This window comes from Hemitrygon akajei, chromosome 1, assembly GCF_048418815.1.
Source record: "Hemitrygon akajei chromosome 1, sHemAka1.3, whole genome shotgun sequence".
Classification (NCBI taxonomy): Eukaryota; Metazoa; Chordata; class Chondrichthyes; order Myliobatiformes; family Dasyatidae; genus Hemitrygon; species Hemitrygon akajei.
The window spans coordinates 35,650,467-35,673,005 of record NC_133124.1 but is presented as its reverse complement, the minus strand read 5'-3'; the positions used below and the strand labels follow the sequence as shown (position 1 = coordinate 35,673,005).

The window sequence follows — 22,539 nt, the reverse complement described above, 5'->3', positions numbered from 1 at the left end:
GCCAGAGGCCGAAGACGATGACCTACCCTGAAGGTAGAGGATGTGTATGTATGTGGGTGGGAGGGAGGAAGGGGCTTGTTTTGTTGAAGTTGCTTTGTCACTTGGTACGTTCAGTTTTGTTGTGCTCTACGTTGTTCTGCCAACTATGGTGGGCATGCTATTTTGGTGCCTGAAAGTGCGGAGACAATTGTGGGCTGCCCCCAGCAAACTCTTGGATGTGTTGGGTGTTGACACAAATGACACATTTCACTGTAAGTTTTAATATACATGTGATAAATAAATCTGAATCTGAATGCCCCTGGTGTGCCTGTACGTCCTTCAGCTGTCAGAGGAACAGAAAATAACAAAGATTATTGTATAGGACCCCAGTATATCGACTTAAATAGAAGCTCTGCAAACAGTAGTATGTTTTGATAAAAATCTTGCCAGCATGTTGCAAGAAATTTGTCTGCAGGTACACAATGTGTTTCTCCAGAGCCATCTCTCAGTGAAGAAATTGATGAATCAGTTTCAGATTTTGCACATCAGAGGCAAGGAATACTTGAAGAGCCATGCACAGAGCAAAGGTGGATCTGAGTAAGAATCCAACCTTGCCTGTCCTGGTGAGGTTCCCCTTTCCCGTTCCCAGATCCATGGAAGAATTCATCCGAACTCCTGCATTTGTTCAGCAGAATAAATTACCACGGTACACAGCAACTTCCCTGGAGACGACCATCTGTTTTCTGATACTCATTCATTTCATGCACACCTCCAACACATCATTTTGGCATTTGGTATTCAGCAAGTACAATTTATCCCCTCCTTTTCAAGAGATTTAAGTTACTTTTTAATATTACGTACCATCACTTATTTCATTTCCACCAACAAGTGAGTTAACTCTTGGGAACATGAGTAATGTCTGAGGCAAATCTTGGATATAATGTGGAATAGTCACATCAAGGGAGGATTCCTCCCAAAGACTTCATCAGGTCAGCAAAATGAGCAGCTTGTATACCACCTACCTGATGCATGTGATATATTACCTAGCAATAACATTTCATTTACTCTGGAAGCAGACTAATAAAATATTTATTGTTCTGAGCTTGCTGTGACTCATGACACTTCCACCAGCACACAGAGTTGCTGAGGTGCAGAGTCTTTATTTTGCAATAAAATAATACCAATGTGGATTGAGCAGTACTTTGGTAAATTCCAATGTTTCTTATAGCAATAATTTTTATGAATAAGAAACTCAGGACTAATAACACTAGCGGCTACGCTGAGCGCCCTCCTCTTCTCCCTATACACCCCCGACTGTGTTGCCACGCACAGCTCCAATCTGTTGATCAAATTTGCAGATGACACAACATTAATAGGCCTTATTTCCCACAATGATGAGACAGCCTCCGAAGGAGAAGTCAACGCCCTGACACAGTGGTGCCAAGAAAACAACCTCTCCCTCAATGCCGAGAAAACGAAGGAGTTGATCGTGGATTACAGGAGGAATGGAGACAGGCTGGCCCCTATTGACATCAGCGGGACTGCAGTTGAGAGGGTGAGTAGTTTCAAGATCCTCAGTGTTCACATCACTGAGGATCTCAGCTGGACTGTAGGTACCAGCTGTGTGGTGAAAAAAAGCACAACGACACCTCTTGCACCTTCGGCAGCCAAAGATGTTTGGCAGGAGAGCATCCTGATTGGCTATGTCATCGCCTGGTATGGGAACTGTACTATCCTTAATCGTAGGGCATCACAGAGAGGGGTGCAGACAGTCCAGCGCGTCTGTGGATATGAACTTTCCTCTGTTCTGGACATTTACCGCAGCATGTGTGAAAAAGGGCCTGGAGGATCATCAGGGACTCCAGTCACCCCAAACACAAAATGGTTCAGCTGCTTCCTTCTGGCAAACAGTACCACAGCATTAGGCCTGGACCAACAGGCTCTGGGAGAGCTTCTTTCACTAGGCTGGCAGATTGATCAATATATCATTGATCTGATTGCATATCTGATTATACAATTATGTATACATTCTTAGTGTCTGGGCAATATCCTCTCACATTTCCCTTTTTTATTGTTGTATATAGCTTGCTGCTGCTGCAGACACGAGCTGTTTCATTCACTGAAAAGTGCAGATGAAATTTAATTGTTAACAAACATCCTTCCCTCTGATGGAAATAACATCATCGATGAAGCAGCTGAAAATGGATGTGAAGATGGTGTGAGGAAAATAAACCTGAGGCACAAGTTCAGCCATAATCTTATTTAATGGTGCCAACAACTCCAAAGGGCTGGATGGCCCAATTCTAGTGACTGATGGGTAACACAAACTTTTAAAGAGATACAGACTCTTTTTCTGAAAGCCATTAGTAGCTGAATTTTCTAATCATTGTATGATCTTTCTAACCATTCAAAACAGAAAATACAACTAATTTCATCTAAGTGTTTCAGTAGTATTGGGTTAACATGTCCGGGTGAAACACAGGGAGATAGCATACTTGACCACTGTTACTCTCCCTCCTGCAGCGCTTACAAAGCGCTCCTCCACCCGCCATTTGGAAAGTCGCATCACTCCTCTGTCTTGCTGCTGCCGAGGTACAGGCAGAAGCTGAAACAAAAGGTGGCCATAGTTAAAACCGTCCGCTGATGGTCCGACCAATCAGCCTCCATGCTACAGGACTGCTTTGATGATGTCAATTGGAATGTTTCTCATGATGATGGATTCATGGATGGGGTCATGAGGTTCATCAGGAAGGGCATCGAGGATGCTGTCCTCCAGAGATAGGTCAGGGTCCATCCAAACCAGAAACCCTGGATCAACAGTTCTGTGCAAACAGCACTTACCATGCAACACAGAGCTTATGTTGCCGGTGACCTACAAGAACTCAAGAAATGCGGCTACAATCTGCACAAAGTCATCAAGGCAGTGAAATGACAATACAGGGATAAGATCCAGACACAACTCTCCACCAACAACACACGCAGCTTATGGCAAGGTCTACACATCATCGCAGACTTCAAAGCTAAACCCAGTGGAGTTTCCAACATCGCTGCCTCTTTCCCAGATGAGCTAAATCTTTTTTACGCTCAATTAGATGTTTCCAACACAGAGCCCCTGAGAAGTGCTGCTGAAGAGACCTGCACCTTGGTCATCTCTGAGGCTGAAGTGCGCAGGTGTTTCCAACAAGTGGACAGTCGCAAGGCTGTGGGACTGGACGGCATCCCAGAGCGGGTACTCCGGATGTGCGCGGCACAACTGGCAGGTGTGTTTACGGACATTTTTAATCTCTCCCTCTCCCAGTGTAGAGTGCCCTCCTGCTTCAAAACATCCACCATTGTTCCTGCACCTAAAAAGACCAAGGTAACATGTCTGAATGACTGGCGTCCTGTCACACTCATTTCAATAATAAGCAAATGCTTTGAGAGGCTGGTCAAGGACTACATCTGCAGCATGCTACCACCCAAACTGGATCCCCTACAATTCACCTACCGAAACAACCGATCGACAGATGACGCAATAGCCACAGCTCTACGCACTGTCCTTACACATCTGGAGAAGAAGGATGCTTATGTGAAAATGCTGTTCTTGGACTACAGTTCAGCATTCAACACCATAATTCCCTCCAGGCTCGACAAGAAGCTCAGAGATCTCGGCCTTCACCCTGCCTTGTGCAGCTAGATCCTGGACTTCCTGTCAGAACGCGGCAGGTGGTAAGAGTGGGCTCCCTCACCTCTGCCCCTCTGACATCAACACAGGTGCCCCTCAGAGCTGTGTCCGAAGCGTCCTGTTTTATTCTCTGTACACCCATGAGTGTGTCACCACCCACAGCTCCAATCTGCTAATTAAATTTGCTGACGACACTATATTGATTGGCCTAATCTCAAATAATAAAGAGGCAGCCTATAGAGAAGAGGTCATCACCTCATTGTCACAAAAACAAAGGAGCTGGTTGTGGCCTACAGAAGGAATGGAGACAGGCTAACCCCTATTGACTTCAATGGATCTGGGGTTGAGAGGGTGAACGGCTTTAAATCCCTTGGCATACACATCACTGAGGATCTTTCGTGGTCTGTACATACCGGCTGTGTGTTGCAAAAAACACAACAGGGCCTCTTTTACCTCAGACGGTTGAAGAAGTTTGGTATTTTGTTCCCAAATCCTAAGGACTTTTTACAGGGGCACAATTGAGAGCATCCTGACTGGCTGCATCACTGCCTGGTATGGGAACTGTACTTCCCTCAATTGCAGGACTCTGCAGAGAGTGGTGTGGACAGCCCAGCGCATCTGTAGATGTGAACTTCCCACAATTCAGGACATTTACAAGGACAGGTGTGTAAAAAGAGCCCAAAGGATCATTGGTACCTGAGTCACCCAAACCACAAACGGTTCTAGCTGCTACCATCTGGGAAATGGTACCACAGCATAAAAGCCAGGACCAACAGGCTCTGGGACAGCTTCTTCCACCAGGCCATCATGCTGATACTACAAATGTTTGTATTATTTTTCTATGTTATATTGACTGTCCTGTTGTACATACTATTTATTACAAATTACCTTAAATTGCACATTGTACATTCAGACGGAGATGTAAGGTAAAGATTTTTATTCCTCATGTATGTGAAGGATGTAAGAAATAAAGTCAATTCAATTTAACTCATAGTTAGTACCGAAACATTTGCATGGCTGACTTCTGGATAAACTCAACTTTCCTAGACTCCTTAACCTCTGTTCCGTAGTGCTTGCCCTTGCAGTGGTGGGCAGGTTCACGCAACACTCACCATAGAACAGGTATGAAAAATATCAAAATTGAGCACCTGAGTTGACACCACAGAACTGCTGAACACTCTGAATATATATGGCATCCACTCAGAAAATTTTCAAATCCATTACAGACTATTAAATCAACATAACCAATAAAATGCAACCATTAAAAAATTAAAAATTCCCAAACACTCAAGCAATTAAAAAAAACCTAAAAATTGCTAATGTTTTACCAAATTTCTTCACAGCGGGACACCTCAATTTGAGGTACTGGTGAATCAGTCCTTACTCGGGTCCTTTATAGTGAATCCACAACAACAATGGACAAGTGCTAGTAAAAGAGATTGGTTCTTTATAGTTCACACGGGCACGGCGGCTTGAACAGATTGTTTGCTTGCTGTGTAATTCTGACTATAATGCTAACCTGTCCTGGACCCATCGTATAAATGTAATTGCACAGAAAGCACGGCAGTGCCTCTACTTACTCAGGAGATTCAGGATGTCATCAAAAACCTTGACAAACTGCTATAGATGTGTGGTGCAAAGTGCGCTGACTGGCTGCATTATGACCTGGCATGGGAACACCAATGCCTTTGAGCAGAAAATCCTACAAAATGTAATGAATTCAGCCCAGTACATCACAGGCAAAGCCCTCCAAACCAATGAGGACATCTACGTGAAACATAGTCGTAAAAAAGCAGCATTCATCATCAAAGATCCTCACCACCCAGGCCGTGCTCTTTTCTCACTGCTGCCATCAGGTAGAAGGTACAGGTGCCTCAGGACCAACACCACCAGGTTCAAGTACAGTAACTACCCTCAACCATCAGGCTCTTGAACAAAAGGGGATAACTACATTCATTCTATTTCTGGTGTTCCCACAACCAATTATCTCTCTTAAAGGATTCTTTATCTTGTTATTTCATGCTCTTTTTATTTATTATTATTTATTTATATTTGCATTTGCACTTTTTTTTTTGTTCATTGATCCTGTTTACGGTTACTGTTCTATAGATTTGCTGAGTGTGTGCAGACCTTTGTTAGTCTCGATAGAGCATGGATTTGCGCCTCGGAAAGTTTCCAGGGCGCAAGCCTGGGCAAGGTTTTTTTTATGGAAGACCGGCAGTTACCCAAGCTGCAAGTCTCCCCTCTCCATGCCACCGATGTTGACCAAGGGAAGGGCATTAGATTTGCTGAGTATGCCTGCAGGAAAAAGCGTCTCAGGATTATATGTGGTGGCATGTTTGCACTCTGATAATACATTTTACTTTGAACTTTGGTTCACTTGGTTAGTGAAAGGAAAATGTATTCTTTCTGGTGGTATCTACTAGTAGTGCCCAGATGGACTGGTGGAATAGTGTTAGGTGTCAGGTTGATACCCTGGACAAAATAGCATTCATACACTTATGAACACTCTTCAATGAATTTACACTTCTTCTCAGATGTAAAATGGCTTTAATCAATGGGACAAACAATATCTTGCATGAGTAAGACCATGATGCACTGTACATTTTCATTCATGTGTTTATAGCCTTTGGCTTACTTGGCATACGTGACCACATAGCACTTTCCTCTGATGCTTACATCTTATTGGCCAGCTGTCACAGCCCTCTCTAAGTTTGCAGTTATACTCCACACATTGGTGTCATCATCTGAATGTACAAGATCACTTTCCACACGTAACACTCTGGTTCCGTCGGCTGCATAAGTCCAGGGGAGACGCCCTCCGGCCCCGCCAAACGTGTGAGATTGAAGTGCAAGCCCACCAAATCTCCCTGTGTGTGCGGATGCTGCGTGATTTGTTACAAATAAGTACTACGAGATAACAGACAGTACACCACATACAATTAAAAGATTTAGCTTTATAATTCTTAGCTTGACTAAAGGGTTAGTAAAGAAAAAAAAAGAAAAGGACCCATTTTAAATGAAACAGTCTGATGTGCACAAGTTGGATCTCCCGGTTTCTCCTTCGCCGATACTCCTTCGATCTCTCCAGGCTTCATTGAATCATGGCCCCACTCCGGGTTGACTCCTCCAACCTCTTCTCTTTTGTGTCTTCTCTCTTCCCCCCCCTCAAAAGCCCCAAACCCAATGTTAGTGTCCCTCACCAGAGAAACCTCCCTTGAATCCGTCCATCCCCATTGGGTGGCACCCATTTCTCCTATCTCTTATCTTCAGCAGTAACCCAGCAGAGTTCTCTTACACAGGGAACAGAAAAGCATAACAGAGAAAAAGTATGAACCATGTAAACCAGGGCATTACACACATATGACTGGTGTAGAGTTACCACTCATCTGCTGAACACTCATCTGTCTCACTATGTCACATTGCTGAACTAATGTCATTCCTAGATGAATCAAAATTTCCTCCAGGTAAGCACTGAGGGAAACAAAACCATTGTCCTTGGCTCTGCTACAGCTTTTTCCCAGTCACCAATCCTATTTTCCTTCCACGTCATTGTCTTGGACAGGAATGGACTGTATACGACCGCAGCATTGATGCACCATCAATAACTCTCGGAGACGGGAGGCAAATGACAGGCTTTTATTAGCTGCAAGAAACGACCACACAACATCCTGGAGGCTGAGGGGGGATCAGTGCCTCCAACCGCCTTTATACAGGGGTCTGTGGGAGGAGCCACAGGAGCAGTCAGCAGAGGGGCGTGTCCAGACAGGTATATGTAGTTCACCACAAGCATCCAATTTGAACTTGAGCTGAGCTTTGTTCTTGCATCCCCTGGACTAATGTGGTTATCTGAAAATCCAGCAGTAATAGTTGTTATCTCTGCTCTTGCCTCAGCCCAGTGACTGCTGACATCCTTTGCTCCTTTCACTCTCAACCAGCACAATATGCTCATCTTCCAGCCTTTCCACCCTCTAGTTTTGTACTTCAAACCTTATCCAAAATGCTGCCATGTATCTTTTATGTAGAAATATTTCTTACTTGGCTATTATTCTGAACCACATTAACTCCAATCTATTAGCCCCATTCCTGTATACTTCCTGTAATGCCCAATTCTAACCAAAACAATTGCTGCTGCCTGTAATCCCACAGATTTGTTATACTTGCGTGACATACCCTCTGCTTCAATAAGGATTGGTCCAAAGTCAAAGATATATATTCGATCCTTTATTAGCAATTAGCAAACATACAATCTTGAAGTGATGAAACTTAAGCGCACCCAAGTGTAAATTAAGTGTAATTGAGCGGTTAGCAAAAGATACGACATCCGTAGGTCCCCAGCTCAAAACTGAAATTGCCTTAACAAAGCATGAATACAGAACTTATTCCCTTCACTTTACCACACCCCCCACTCGTGTGACTAATTATCCTAATAAACATAATTAATGCACAACACAGAATACATTGCAGATAAAGAACACATGTATGGCTCCTACACTTGTCACAGTTAGAGTATAACATTGTGAGTGGATAAATATAATTGAAATTGCTGTTGGTATTATCATCGTAACTATAATGATTACAATTTACTTAAATATAATGGCTACAAATTACATGTAGTGGGTTAACATCACAGACAAGCAACACACACAAAATGCTGGAGGAACTCAGCAGGCTTGGCAGCATCTATGAAAAGAGTACTGTACAGTCAATGTTTCGGGCCGAAACCTTTCATCAGGATGGGGGATACTAGACTTCACAGATCTAGTTTTGAGTCTAGGTAGATAGTACTAATGATCTTATTGAAGGCTTAATTACTGGTTTATTTTAAAATAGATGAATGGACAATGTCAAGGATTTCAGGTAAATTATCATTGTAGTATAATTATATGTTGTGTAATTTTCATCATTTTATGCTGTGCATGTGCTTTATTTTCTATCTAATATGATTGCTTGGTTTAGAATAACTTCCCCTTGCCAATTTGCCACATTGTTAGATCTGTCCTTAGGCTCTATGGATTTAATAATTAAATTATATCTATGGTTCAGCTCAGGATACGATAACTTCACATTGTGCGAAGAATTGCTTGTGTGCGTGTTAGCCTGTATATAAATTATTGCTTTGTGAGAAAGTTCTCTTTGATTATTGATTGCTATTGTTTTGCTCATTGTGCCCAATGGTATTCCAATAATTTCCATCAGCAGGAACTGTGACCAGTGAAAGAAATAAGTTTGAACTTAAATCGTTTATAAATTACAACAAGATTTTTAGTATCAACAGTCTATGCAAAGTACTGTTAGAATTTGAACTTTTAGTGGCTATTTTTACAATCTTCAACAGATTCCCTTGTTTTTGGGAATAAATATCCAGTCTGTAAACAAGTTTCATAAAGCCATTTTGCTGCTTGCCTCTTACTTGCCAGAAAAATCCTGTTCCAGGACATTTATGACCCTTAATTCAGGTCGGATGAAGTCAAATTGGAACTGAAGGGGCTAATTTTCAAGGTTGGAGATGGGGTTAAGTGTAGTGTTGAGGTGGTTAGGTGACTATCGCTCGGATGGTAAGCCATGTGACTGGGATCAGGCATCGATGACTAATCTCCACATCAGGGTGGCACAGTGGTGCTGCTTCTGCTGCTGGTGTCTCATAGCTCCAGTTGTCCAGGTTCAATTCCGAGCTCAGGTATTCTCTAAATAAAGATATAACTGTGTTGGTCGTCTCATGGTGCTGTACCTCCCTCTTTGGTGTGAGCTAGATCCTGAGGGGGAGATTAAAATGGAATTGATAGTCAGTGTAGAACTGGAGGCCTGCTTCTGTCCTCTAAGGAAGTATAGCTTGGTGAAATAATGTAAAAGTGGGAAGTGGGAGTTTGGAGGTGGCTTCAGTAGCTGAGAGGTGCCGCAGATGATTTAGCAATATAAGCGATCATGGAAAAATGATGTGAGGATTGTTATTTAAATGCAACCCTTGCAGAGAATTTGAAATGACATTTGTTTATTCAGCCCAGAGAGGAATGGAATGAACACAACCCACCAAGTTGTTGATAAAAACCTGAGAAAATCTGCAGGTGCTGGAAATCTAAGCAACAGGCGCACAATGCTGGAGGAACTCAGCAAGTCAGGCAGCATCTATGGAGAAAAGTACAGTTGTCATGTTGGGCTGAGACCCTTCATCAGGACTGGAGAAAAAAAGATGAAGAGTCAGAGTTGTTGATAAAATCCACAGGATCACTCAGCAGGAAGTTATAATGGCCAATGTAGGAGTAAAGGAATAATATATTCTTGTAGAAAGATGTTCTCCTTAGAGGTTGTTTTTAAGACATTTTTAAGTGTAGAAATTGAGTAAAAAAGGATTTTTGTATCAAGAAGGCTAAGCCAAGCCTTGGGTTATTTGTATCTCATGGTCAATCTTGGACAATGACTCCCATCCACTCCATAATGTACTGGTTAGGCACAGGAGTACATTCAGCCAGAGACTCATTCCACCGAGATGCAACACTGAGCGTCATAGGAAGTCATTCCTGCCTGTGGCCATCAAACTTTACAACTCCTCCCTCGGAGTGTCAGACACCCTGAGCCAATAGGCTGGTCCTGGACTTATTTCCACTTGGCATGATTTACTTATTATTATTTAATTATTTATGGTTTTATATTGCTATATTTCTTCACTATTCTTGGGTGGTGCGACTGTAACGAAACCCAATTTCCCTCGGGGTCAATAAAGTATGTCTGTCTATCTGTCTGTCAGTGCCTGGATAGTTCTTTAAAATGTCGCAAAAATGTTTTGCTTTGTAGTTTAGTTAATGGCAGCTTGTTGTGTGTTTCTGGGTGATTTTTTTCTCTATAAAATGCAGCTCAATTAATAATATCAGCTGATTGTCAAATTTTTCAAAGAAAACAATTGAACAAATTGGTTTTAATATTTTAATTTACTTGCCTTTTTGGAAATTTATTTGGTCATCATAATGAATACCAAAGACTGATGGGATGGATCTGCTGAACAAAAAAACAATGTTTAATATTTACTATTTGTTCTTTTTGGTTCTTGTGAGGCTGCGGCATTTAGCCAAGAATGGAAGTATAAACACGTGTTAAATTGAATTAAATGAGTGGGAAAAAATGTGACAGATGGAATTCAGTGAAATGAAGGACAATTACGTTTAGCTTATGAGTTTATTATCATATACACCAGGGTGCAATGAGATTTCTTGTTCTTGTGAAGCTTACAGAATAAACAGTATATTCATTCTCATAGCGTAAGCAGTATACAGGATACCATTTACTTCAGCTCAAAAGTAACATTTTCTGTTATATGTTGGAAAGCCATGAAAAATGGGGAAGCAGAGAGTGTTAGAACTCTATGCACATACATGCAGATGAGTTTTAAATATGAGGTTACAAAAATTTCCTGGCATGATGGTCTTTAATATAAGAAAGGAAACAAAACAAAGTCTTTCTAAAGCCCAATTTGAAGAATGCATTCACTCCTCATTTCTCACTGCTCTACACTAGACAACAGAGGGGACAGAAGACCAACACAAGTTATATTATCTTCAGTTGTGTAGACCAGTCCTTCTCTCACTATTATTTTTATCATACTCAAGAATTTAGTGATTTAGATGAAGTGCTTCAATTGAAAAAAGAGACTGGATAGTTTGTTTTCGTGAAGCAGAGAATGCTGAGGGTAACCGGAGAGAGGTTTATAAAATTGAGGAGTATAGAGGGGTAGATAGCAACATCTTTTTTCCATAGTAGAAATGTTTAGTCAAGAGGGGAATAGATTTAAGGTGACAGATGAAAGGTTTAGAGAGGATCTGAAGAGGTGGTGGAGGCTGGTGCACCCAATGGTTACAAAGCATTTACTTGACAAGGCATAGAAAGTTTATAGACCCAATCTGGGTAAATGGAATTCATGCTGATAAGACCAAGAGGGGATTATAGACATGGTGTACAGAAGGCCATGTTTCCGTACTGTCTGACTGTAACAATCCAGAGAAGACTAACCAAGGGCTGATCTAATTTAAGATGTTTGAAAAGTTTTAAATAATTTGAGCTGATAGAAAAATTTGATGTGATAGATAGAAAACTTTTCCTCCAGTGGGAAGTCCAGAACCCATGGATTCACCTTTAACTCATCTTGGTCCTATTCTTTCTGAGCACTTTGACCAATATCCCTTTCAGTCAGTTTTACCAGGCGGTTTACACTTTTGAGGCAAACAAAGGGCATAGAGTCATAGGTGACCAAAACTGCACACAATACTCCAAATTAGGCCTCACCAGTGTCTTATATAATTTCAACATAACATCTTATCTTCTGTACTCAGTACAATGATTTATGAAGGCCAATGTGACAAAAGCTTTCTTTACAACCCTATCTACCTGTGTCACCACTTTCAATGAATTATGGACCTGTATTCCCAGATCCCTTTGTTCAACCACACTCCATGGAGCCTTAACGTTCACTGTATGAGACCTACCCTGGTTGTTCTTACCAAAGTACAAAGCCTCGCATTTGGCTGCATTGAATTCCATCCATCTGCCAGTTTTTCAGCCCATTGTTCCAGCACAGCTGATGCAGACACCTCTGTAAGCCATGATAGTCCACCTTCTTGTCCACTATACCCTCAATCTTGGTGTTGTCCACAAATTTGCTGATCTAATTAACCACTTTATCATCCAGGTGATTGATACAGATGACAAACAACAAAGGACCCAGCGCCAATTCCTGCAGCACACCACTAGTCACAGGCCTACAGTCAGAAAGTCAACCCTCTATCACCACCCTCTGGCATCTCCTACAAAGCCAATATCTAATCCAGTTTATTACCTCATCCTGAATGCCAAGCAACTGAACCTTCTTGACCAGCCTCAAATGCCTCGTCTTCCATGTAGACAACAAACACTGTTTGCCTTCATCCACTTTCCTGGTAACTTTCTCGAACAACTCTATAAAAACTTTATATATGTTGGATCCCAATGCAAATGAGTTTTATTCAGACACCCGTACAGAATTAAGCACATCATATTGGACCATAAGACATAGGAACAGAATTAGGCCATTTGGCCTGTCGAGTCTGCTCCACTGACCCTTTTTTCCCCTCCTCAGCCCCTTCCCCGGCCTTCTCCTGGTAACCACTGATGCCATGTCCAGTCAAGAACCTATTAAGCTCTACCTTAAATACACCCAATGACCTGGCTTCCACAGCTGCCTGTGGTAATAAACTTCACAAAATCACCACCCTCTGGCTAAATAAATTTCTCTGCATCTCTATTTTAAATAGATGCCCGTCTATCCTGAGGCGGTGCCCTCTTGTTCTAGACCGCCTCATCATGGGAAACATCCTTTCCATATCTACTCTGTCTAAGCCTTTCAACATTTGAAAGATTTCAATGAGATCTCCCCTAATCCTTAATTTAATCTTCTGTTTTAATCCTCAGATTATCCATTACACTTAACAGTAGGTGCTCACAGGTGTTTTCACTCTTCTCCTGGAGTCTAGGGTTCTCGGCTCTTCATGAAGATTGGTCTCTTGCTTCAGTGCCATCTTCATTCACTTGGTTGGAGCTCTTACCGTAGGCCTTTACTGGCTGCTTCCTTTTTGAAATTTTATTTTGAGATACTGCGCTGAACAGGCCATTCCAGCTCTTCAAGCTATGGCATCCAGCAACCCACCCACTTAACCCATTTACAAGGACTAATTATTCTACTAACCGGTACATCTTTGGACAGTAGGAGGAAGCCAGAACGCCTACCTGGAGGAAACCCATGTGCAAATGAGAAGGAACGTATAAATTTGCTTTCAGAGTACGCCCAGTATTGAACTCTGAACTCAGACGCCCCGAGCTTCTATGCCACGGTGGTGCCCTGACTGGCTTTGCTGGCTGCTGTCAAGGTTCTGCATTCTTGATCACCAGGCAGAGAGTTATCACTGCTCCACCTTGCTGATGAGGGTTATTATACCCCTTTCTTGGCCTTCCATAAACTTGACCAAATGAATCAGAATGTTGGAGGGCCACAGCTATTGTTAAGTCTGTTTCTCTGTGTTTCTCTTATCGTGGACCCGGACCAATACTTACATTGAATATTGAGTCAGCGATCAATGAGCCTGCATGTGTCAGAAAAAATATTCCCTCTAAGGTGCCTACAAAGGAATTTAAACTGTGCACAAAAGGTTGCCACCCTCTACCTCATTGACATGTTAAGTATATTTCACAATTGTACACAATCATATTTCTTTTTCCGGTTTCGGATGTGGACAGTGTTGACAATGTGGAGTTTGCGATGATATCTGCAGATTTTGGAACTGGCTTATTTATACTGTTTTCATTAAATAAATTACTGATTCACTATGTCAAATTCCAAAGAAACAAGGGCTGTGAAGCACAAATTAACTGTCAGATCATTTAAAGCATAATGGCTTAATGAAGCAGAAGAAACTGCTACACTGAAAGCTCATGATATCAGGAATGTGCAGCTATGAGAAATATTTATGTACAATACAGAAACTGGTGTTACCTACAATACTTGTATTGTCGTGATGCAAAAGTTGCTGGAGAATTTGCAGTGAGAAGTGGAGTGATATTTGGAAACTTGACTTTTTAAAGCGTCATTAGCAAGCAAATCACATATGGATAATGTACAAAAGCTCTAGTGAGAAATTCCTTCATTACCCTCTGCAGGTCTGCTATTTATTGTGTACAGTTCTGGTCACCGAATTATAGGAAAGATATCAATAAATTAGAGAGAGTGCAGAGACGATTTACTAGGATGTTACCAGGGTTTCAGCACTTAAGTTACAGAGAAAGGTTGAACAAGTTAGGTCTCTATTCATTGGAGCGTAGAAGGTTGAGGGGGGATTTGATCGAGGTATTTAAAATGTTGAGAGGGATAGATAGAGTTGACGTGAATAGGCTGTTTCCATTGAGAGTAGGGGAGATTCAAACGAGAGGACATGATTTGAGAGTTAGGGGGCAAAAGTTTAAGGGAAACACGAGGGGGTATTTCTTTACTCAGAGAGTGATAGCTGTGTGGAATGAGCTTCCTGTAGAAGTAGTAGAGGCCAGATCAGTTGTGTCATTTAAGGTAAAATTGGATAGGTATATGGATAGGAAAGGAGTGGAGGGTTATGGGCTGAGTGCGGGTAGGTGGGACTAGGTGAGATTAAGAGTTCGGCACGGACTAGGAGGGCCGGAATGGCCTGTTTCCGTGCTGTGATTGTTATATGGTTATATGGTTATATTTATGTTTTGTGAGAATGCAGATGAATGAGAGCGAAAAAGATCAAAACCAGAGGAGATCAAAGTTCTTATTTTCAGTGTTTTGCTAGATGTTAAAAATGAATAACTCTCTATATAAACTTCATGTTGTTGTCATTGGGCAAAAAATTGCTCAGCACAAGATTTTTGCGCACACTGGTCATTACAAATTAGAGGGAACATTGATCAGAAATTCCTCTTCTGGGCAGAGTATCAGTCAATGTCTGGCCCAGCTAGTTTTGTAGATATAGATCCTTGCATTAGTCCAGTCCCAGCTTGGCCAAATTTTCCATGTTTCTCTGCTTCCTCAATTGAGGAGCTGGTTATGCACACTCTTTTCAGGGGTAAAGTCATAAAGCACTTCTTTCCATGAAAGTTGGAACTCCGCTTAATATTTCTTTATATGTTCAGAATTTCTTGTATGCTCAACAATTAATTCAACATTTCCAAGGTCGAAGCATTACATAGTTTGGAAACAAAGTGGATAAAAGAGTTCATATATTCTAATTGAATAAAAGGACAGTTTGCCAAATTGATTGGCATATTTTCTTATTAGGGATTTATCCTTATTAGGGATCCTTATCCTTATCCCTAATATTTTCTTATGAGGGATTTATCCATTGAATAACTGAATCAAATGTATGGATGTGATTAACATGGGCAGCAATGATTGGTTGATAGCATATGTCAAGTTTTCTTTCATTATCACTGTCAGATTTGAAGACAGCCTATTTGCATTGCCTACAATAACAAAACTTTCAGGATTTAATTGCTTTCTTAAAAACTTTCAAGATTTAATTGCTATAGGGTTTAGCTGCTTCATTAGCAATCTTCTGTTGCCAAGAGTGTTCAAAGCACTTTCTGATGTAGGGACTATTGTTTAGAGAGGTGGGTTCCAAGGACATGTATCAAGCAAGCAGGGAAGTGATATGGTCTTGACAAGGAATTTGCTGTCTCTTTTGGAATTTGGATAATCTCTCTGTGTTTAAATCAGATTACTTCTCTGTTCAATGATGGTGAACTTTTGTTGTGTGCTTCTTTAAGGACCTACGGGCTTATAATTCGTCCCTTGTCAGACCCCGAGTGGTTGGAGAATGGGTTGGTCGTGAGGAAACCGATGCTGATCCTTTAGCTGCAGAGATGCTACAGCCTCCTGTACCTAGAATTAAGGATGAAACTGAAGAGGCTCACAGCCCTGGAAGGTAAACTCCAGGATATTTGCGAGCAATTTCTTATTGTTATTGTTATTCTTGTTGTTATTCTTTCTTATTGTTCTCATTAAGTCTTTAAACTGCCTGTATTGTACTGCTCTAAATTCAATAAATATCATTAATGTCATTAGCATCACTGTATAGTGTATTGGCTAAATCCTTTTCAGATAGAATCTTATATCTTTGCTATAATTTATTCAAGGCAAATGTTTTAAAGTGCAAAGAACACTATTCTGGTATGGGGTGGAGGTGACTGCCTGAGATTGAAAGAAGCTGCAGAAAGTTTTAAAATTACTCGTCTCTATCTTGGGCACTAGCCTCTGTAATATCTAGGACATCTTCAAGGAGCAGTGCCTCAGATAGGTAGTGTCCATTTTTAAGGACCCTCATCACCCAGAATACGCCCCTCTTCTCATCAGGTAGGAGGTACAGAAGCCTGAAGGCACACACTCAGTGATTCAGGAACAGCTTCTTGCCCTCTGCCATCTGATTCCTAAATGACCATTGAACCCATGAACACTATCTCATTTTTGTTTTACTATTTCTGTTTTTGCACTACTACTCTTAATTTAACTATTTAATATACATATACTGTAATTCATTTTATTTATCATTTTTCTATATTTTCACATTTTGCATTGCACTGCTGCTGCTAAGTTAATAAATTTTACGACTTATGCTGGTGATATTAAACCTGATTTTGATTCTGATTCTGAACATCTTGTGCCCTTAGAAGGAAGTGGATGTTAAACTATGCCTTTGGCTATGAATTATATGGTTTTACACTGTGCCATTTGCTCCAACACAAGAAGTCGTTATCAGACCTTCACCTATTGTAAATTTATTTGAAAATTTTCCACAGTTCAAACGTAAATTTGTGCTTTTTTATCTATTTTTATTCACGATTTAAATATGTTTAGAACATTTTGGTTGGTTAATTACATAAACTGTGATTGGCATTAGAAAAGTGATGTAAATATTCATTGTGTAATTGATTAATCCTTGCATTTAATTTACAAGTCAAAATGTAAATAACTTTCCATGGTTTATTAAACTCCAGAGCTGACCATTTCATTGCCATCTTTTGTGATTACTGTACTTTGATTCTATTCCCTGAACGCTGTATTATCCCAAAACTCAGATGTCGATGTTCGATATTGTATCAAGCCCCATTCAATCATTATGCAGATCCACGTTTTCCCATACCAACTCAATTAAAATAAAACAACACCTTCATTGTAATTGTTTTATCCTTGCTTTCACATCACTGCAGAGCCTTGCCAGCTGTGCTTCTCTAGGTCTGCCCTGCTCTGAGTGCCAAATGTGTTCCCTTCATCAGGGGTGGCTGTGCCAGGACCCTAAGCTCAGGAATTTTCAACCTATTTCGCTATTCTCCTTCCTTCCATAAGATGCAACTTAAAATCTGCTTTTCTAATGGAGGATTTCATCAGCTTGTCTTCAACCTTCTTCCCAATTTGCCACTACTTTGTTTTACTTCTTACAACTGCTTTTCTGCTGAAACAAGATGTAAAAGTTGAAATTGTTGCCATTAAAATGTGATCAAGACAATCACATACTTTATTTCCATTTGTTACTTTTTGTCTCAAACTGTCATTCAGATTAGTCTGTAAAACTGAAATAACTTGGCATGGACCTTATATCGCAATATGTATTTCCCGAGAATAAAACTCATGTGAATCTTAAAACTCCTGTTGCAGAAGCTGAGGTGTTGATTTTCATACAAAAAATATCAGGTGGATTTGAATTGTCTATTTTATAAAATTCTGAAAGTTCGAAGATTTGAAACCGGAGCCAAATTGTCCACTTTAATATGAATATGACACTGCTGCTTCCCGGTCTCTGAAAGTCTGGTTTGACCTTGGCCTCAGGTGTAGACTCTGTACTACCCATGAACACCCGGGCTTCCAGAGCTGCCGCAGTTTCCTCCTACATCTCAAAGACATACTGGCTGATTTATATGTTACTGTAAATTATACCTTGATGTAAGCATGTGACAAGAGAACCAAACAGCAGTTGATGGGCAATCGAAAGAGAATGATTTATCACAGTAAAGGGAAACAAGAGGGTGGAGGGGGATGGTTCTGATAGGACTACTCTGCTAGAAATTGGCACAACCCTGTCGTGCCAAATGTGGATATTGAAAAGGAATAATTCCTGGTAGCATCTTTTTCCTTCTGGTCACTTGTTTTGCTGCTCTCAGACCTGTCTCATGATTCTTGGGCTACAAAATTCCTAGATGTTTTTCTTCTTAGACTGCTTACTGTGTACTGTTTGAAAGGATGTGCAGAGAAAACTGCATTCTTAAGCACACTCTATAGATTCTGGAAAATATTTGAGCAGCATATTGTGTAACTGCCCACCTGGGTTCTCCCATGTCATGGAGTGACCCTTTAAACGTCAAGAAAGGCAACAATGAGTGTAACAGTTTATTGTACTGAGACTGTTCCATGGTAGATGTTGTGTAGAGCTTTCAACTCCCAATTTACATTGTTACAGGAGGAAATAGGAATTATGACACTACTAGCTGCACAGGTTCCTCAAAAAATCAGATACTTTAAAATGAATCCTACACAAAAGTGCCTAGTCTAATTTTGCCTTGCTGTAGTTTTCCCTGGAAATTTTCAACAGTCTCATCTAGTCAGGCAAAATCAAATTTTGTTCAGTTAGTAGCCAAAGAAACAGGGACAATGTAGTTCATTTTATAATCACTAGATTTTTTGGGTGGAATCTTGTTGAAACCTACCAAATATTGAAATGCCTAGAGTGGACATGGAAAGGATGTTTCCTATAGTGGGGGAATGTAGGACCAAAGGGCACAGCTTCAGAATACAAAGACATTTTTAGAACAGAGATGAAGAAGAATTTCTTTAGCCAGAGCGCGGTAAATCTGTGGAATTCATTGCAACAGATATTGGGTATATTTAAAGTGAAGGTTGATAGGTTCTTGATTAGCAAGGGTGCCAAAGGTTATGGGAAGAAAGCAAGAGAATGAGGTTGGGAGGGATAATAAATCAGCCATGATGGAATGTCAGAGCAGACTTGATGGGCTGAATTCCCTAATTCTGCTTCTATGTCTTATGGTCTTATAAATGGACAACATATAAACCAAAAACATTACTTTCAAAGATAAGTATTGGGGAGGTTCAGGTGTTGAGTTAGTGACAGTTGTAAACAGAATGTCATGAACAAATGTTCAGTATTTTTGCCAATAAGGTCTCCAGAATTTTGAAGTCTTCATTTCAAAGTGTTCTCATCATCTGCTTATTAGTGTTGACTGCATCCATGACTGGAAATTTTCCACAGACTGTTGTCACAAGAGGGCCTTCCTTTCACTACCTTCGTCAATCCAGTTATTGGCAAGTAGTAGAGGGCACATCTTTTTCTGAAAAGACTCAAAACGACAACATTTGCTATTCATTTCAAATATTGAGTCAATGTTAACATTTTTAAAAGATAATGACGCTTGTAGTGGTTTCATCAACTCAAAGTATTTTTCATGGCTTTTGCTTAATAAATGATTTGGAATACATGTTGTAGGTATTTGCCATTCAAAACTGACATTATTTCAATATGCTCTTGCAGTGTGAAATTGGAGCAGAAAAGTAAAGGCTTGAGACAACAGCAGCAACAGCATAAGAAACTTTTAGCTGCAATGCTGTCCCAGGATTCCTTTGACTCTGTGCATAGTGCAGCACCATCCATGGCTGAGGAAGACATCGAGGCTGAGGATGATGCTATGGAATTACTGGGTAAGGCAATCAGTGCAACTCAATCTGGGGTGCCATTCACAAACGTTGCATTGCAGATTTTATTTTGCATAAGACAATTGTAGATAAGCACAGCTCAGATCTACATGTTTTACCTTTGTACTGATTTACAAGAGGCTGTCTTTAAATACAGCATTAGTCTGTGCAGCAAACCTTAATTCAAGTCTTTTCTATATCATTTTGCCTGAAGTTATATCTGAACTTATTTTTAAAAAAATTGAATGTGGTGAAAGTATTATCACAGGTCTTAAAATCCCATCACACTTTCAAGAAATGAGAAAATAGTTTGGATGGAAGTTTTCATTAGATGAGAGTAAGTAGAAATCTCTTTTAAAACTGGAAAAAAAGCAGAGGAAGGAAACCAGGTCAAGTTGACAAATGTAGCTGCTCTAATTGCAACATTGCTAACATTTGTAATTCATGTGCATGCCTCATATATATTTTTCCCCCAATGCTGGCAATGTGAGAAATTTAAATGCAGCTTCCTGCATTTTTAATTTCCCATAAGAATAACAGTGTTAAAGGTACTTATGCTAATAACAAGTGTTCTGTGATCCTGGGTTAAAAGCAAGTCAGCATTTAAAGAGAAACTCACATCAATTTGAGGAACATCTCCAGTTTGGCAGTTTGCTTTAGTTTTGTGCCAGGAATTATTGTTACCGTTTTTCTTTTGTTGTCTATTGGTTTTTTGAGGTGTTTAAGCAGGAACTTAGCTGGAAATATTTCGTTTACTCAGTTGTGATTTTAATAGTTGTGTACCTCCTTTGAATTTTTGTGCTTGAAGATAATGTTAAATAGGAAATAAAGCAATGATATTGTCTGAAAGGTTCCAACAATACCAATTTAGAAAATTATGTCCTGTATAGATAGAAATGTAATATGTGTGAACGGTACATAAAAACACTTTGTATGGTGTTACTGACAGATTTAAGTTGTAACTAACCTCTTGATGTTTTTAAGCATTGGATACTTAAATTTGAGACAAGATTATACTGATCTGTCAAAGTTAAAGTCAGAATTGCATTTAATGTCATATGCACAGATATAATGAAAAACGTAACTGCAGTAATATCACAGACACAAAGAATGAAATAAGTAGAATTCACAAAAAAAAATTCCAAGAAAGAACACAAATGTAGTTCAAAGTGACCATAGCTTTGCTGTTCTGAGGTAGTAATTAGGGTTGTGCAGATTGGTTCAAGAAGTGAATGGTTGTAGAGATGTAGCCATTCTTGAGTCTAATGGGTATGGGACTTCAGGATCCTGTACCTCCTGTCTAATGGGAGCTGCGAGAAGATGCATGGCTCAGATGGTGAGGATCTTTGATGATAGATGTTGCTTTCTTAAGGCAGCACCTCATAGATACTATCAATGGTGGGGAGGGCTGTGCCCATGATGGATTGAGCCTACTGCTCTCTGCAGCTTTTTATGTTCCTCTTCGTTTAAACTGCCATATCTGACCATGATGCAATCAGTCAGGATACATTCCACAGCGCATCAGTAAAAGTTTGCTTGAGCGTGCGGTGCCATGCTGAACTTCCTTGACCTCCTGAGTAAATAAAGGTGTTTGCGCACTTACCTTGTGACACAAGTCCTCCCAGATTGAGGTCTGTCAATGAGGAAGTTGAGAGTCCAGTTGAAGAGAGAGGTCCAGAGGCTCAGGTCTAGAAGCTTGATATTGAGTTTGGGTGGGACACCAAGCTGTTGTCAATGAACAGCAGCCTGTATATATGTTCCTCTTGTCTAGATTGTCCAAAGTAGAATGAAGAGACATCACATCTTCTGTTGACATGTCGTGGCTATAGGTGCTATTTTTTACCAGAGGAAAGAAATGTCCTCATTTGACCTTAAGGCAAGGAGCACACATAATGAGTTTTTGCAAAGTCAATTGCAGTCTTTAATGTATAGCTGTTTGGTAGCATTTTTCTAAGAGCCTTCATTGTCAGAGGTCACCTTTACTCACTGCTTAACATTTGCAAACTTGGCACATGACCATGATCTAAATAATTAAATGCAATTGAATGTAGAATTGAATCTAAATTGTACTAAGCCTCATAACGGCTAGCTGTCTCATCAGCATGATCCAAAGGAACTTGTAGAATGGGAGAAGTTTCAATTAAGATTTGAAATGCATTTTCATTGTAGATGGAGTATAATCAGAACTTGTGTCCAATAATAAATGATGATTCAGCTTGCATTTACTTATTACTACTGTGATAGAATGGTGTCAGACAGCTATCAGTTCTTGTATATACAATGGGATATCGCAGAGATATTCTGTTAAAAGGAAGTGTTACAAGATTACCCTCATTTCATTATAAGTCATCATTTGGTTTGTTTATTGTTTAACTGTCACACAATTCCACCCTCTACTACAGAAGAGCTGTTTAAAGCATTGTAGTACTTGAGTGTGTTTGTGCTTTATAAAGCTAAACTTGGGGGGAGGATAAGGCAATGTTTCCAGGAACAGGCAAGCAATTTCAGCAGAGTGAGTTGGTAGAATAGTCAGACCTGTGATCAAATAGAAGACTAGGCAATAGAACATCAATGAAATTATCTGGAAAGGTACTTATCATGTGTTGGAAAACACAAGATAAATACCCATGTAGATCAAATGATTGTAGTAAGAGTCATACAGCTGGTA

The 22,539-nt window shown here is 40.3% G+C and overlaps 1 protein-coding gene across 3 annotated transcripts in view; it reads left to right on the top strand.

The window, feature by feature from the left end:
- c1h8orf34 (chromosome 1 C8orf34 homolog) overlaps positions 1-22,539 on the top strand; it is a 304,839-nt gene that overhangs the window by 69,205 nt on the left and 213,095 nt on the right. For all 3 annotated transcript variants that reach the window (XM_073040956.1, XM_073040965.1, XM_073040946.1), the window contains exons 6-7: positions 15,941-16,098; positions 19,711-19,877. In XM_073040956.1, coding sequence (XP_072897057.1) covers positions 15,941-16,098; positions 19,711-19,877 — 325 coding nt within the window. The remainder of the gene's footprint in view (positions 1-15,940; positions 16,099-19,710; positions 19,878-22,539) is intronic.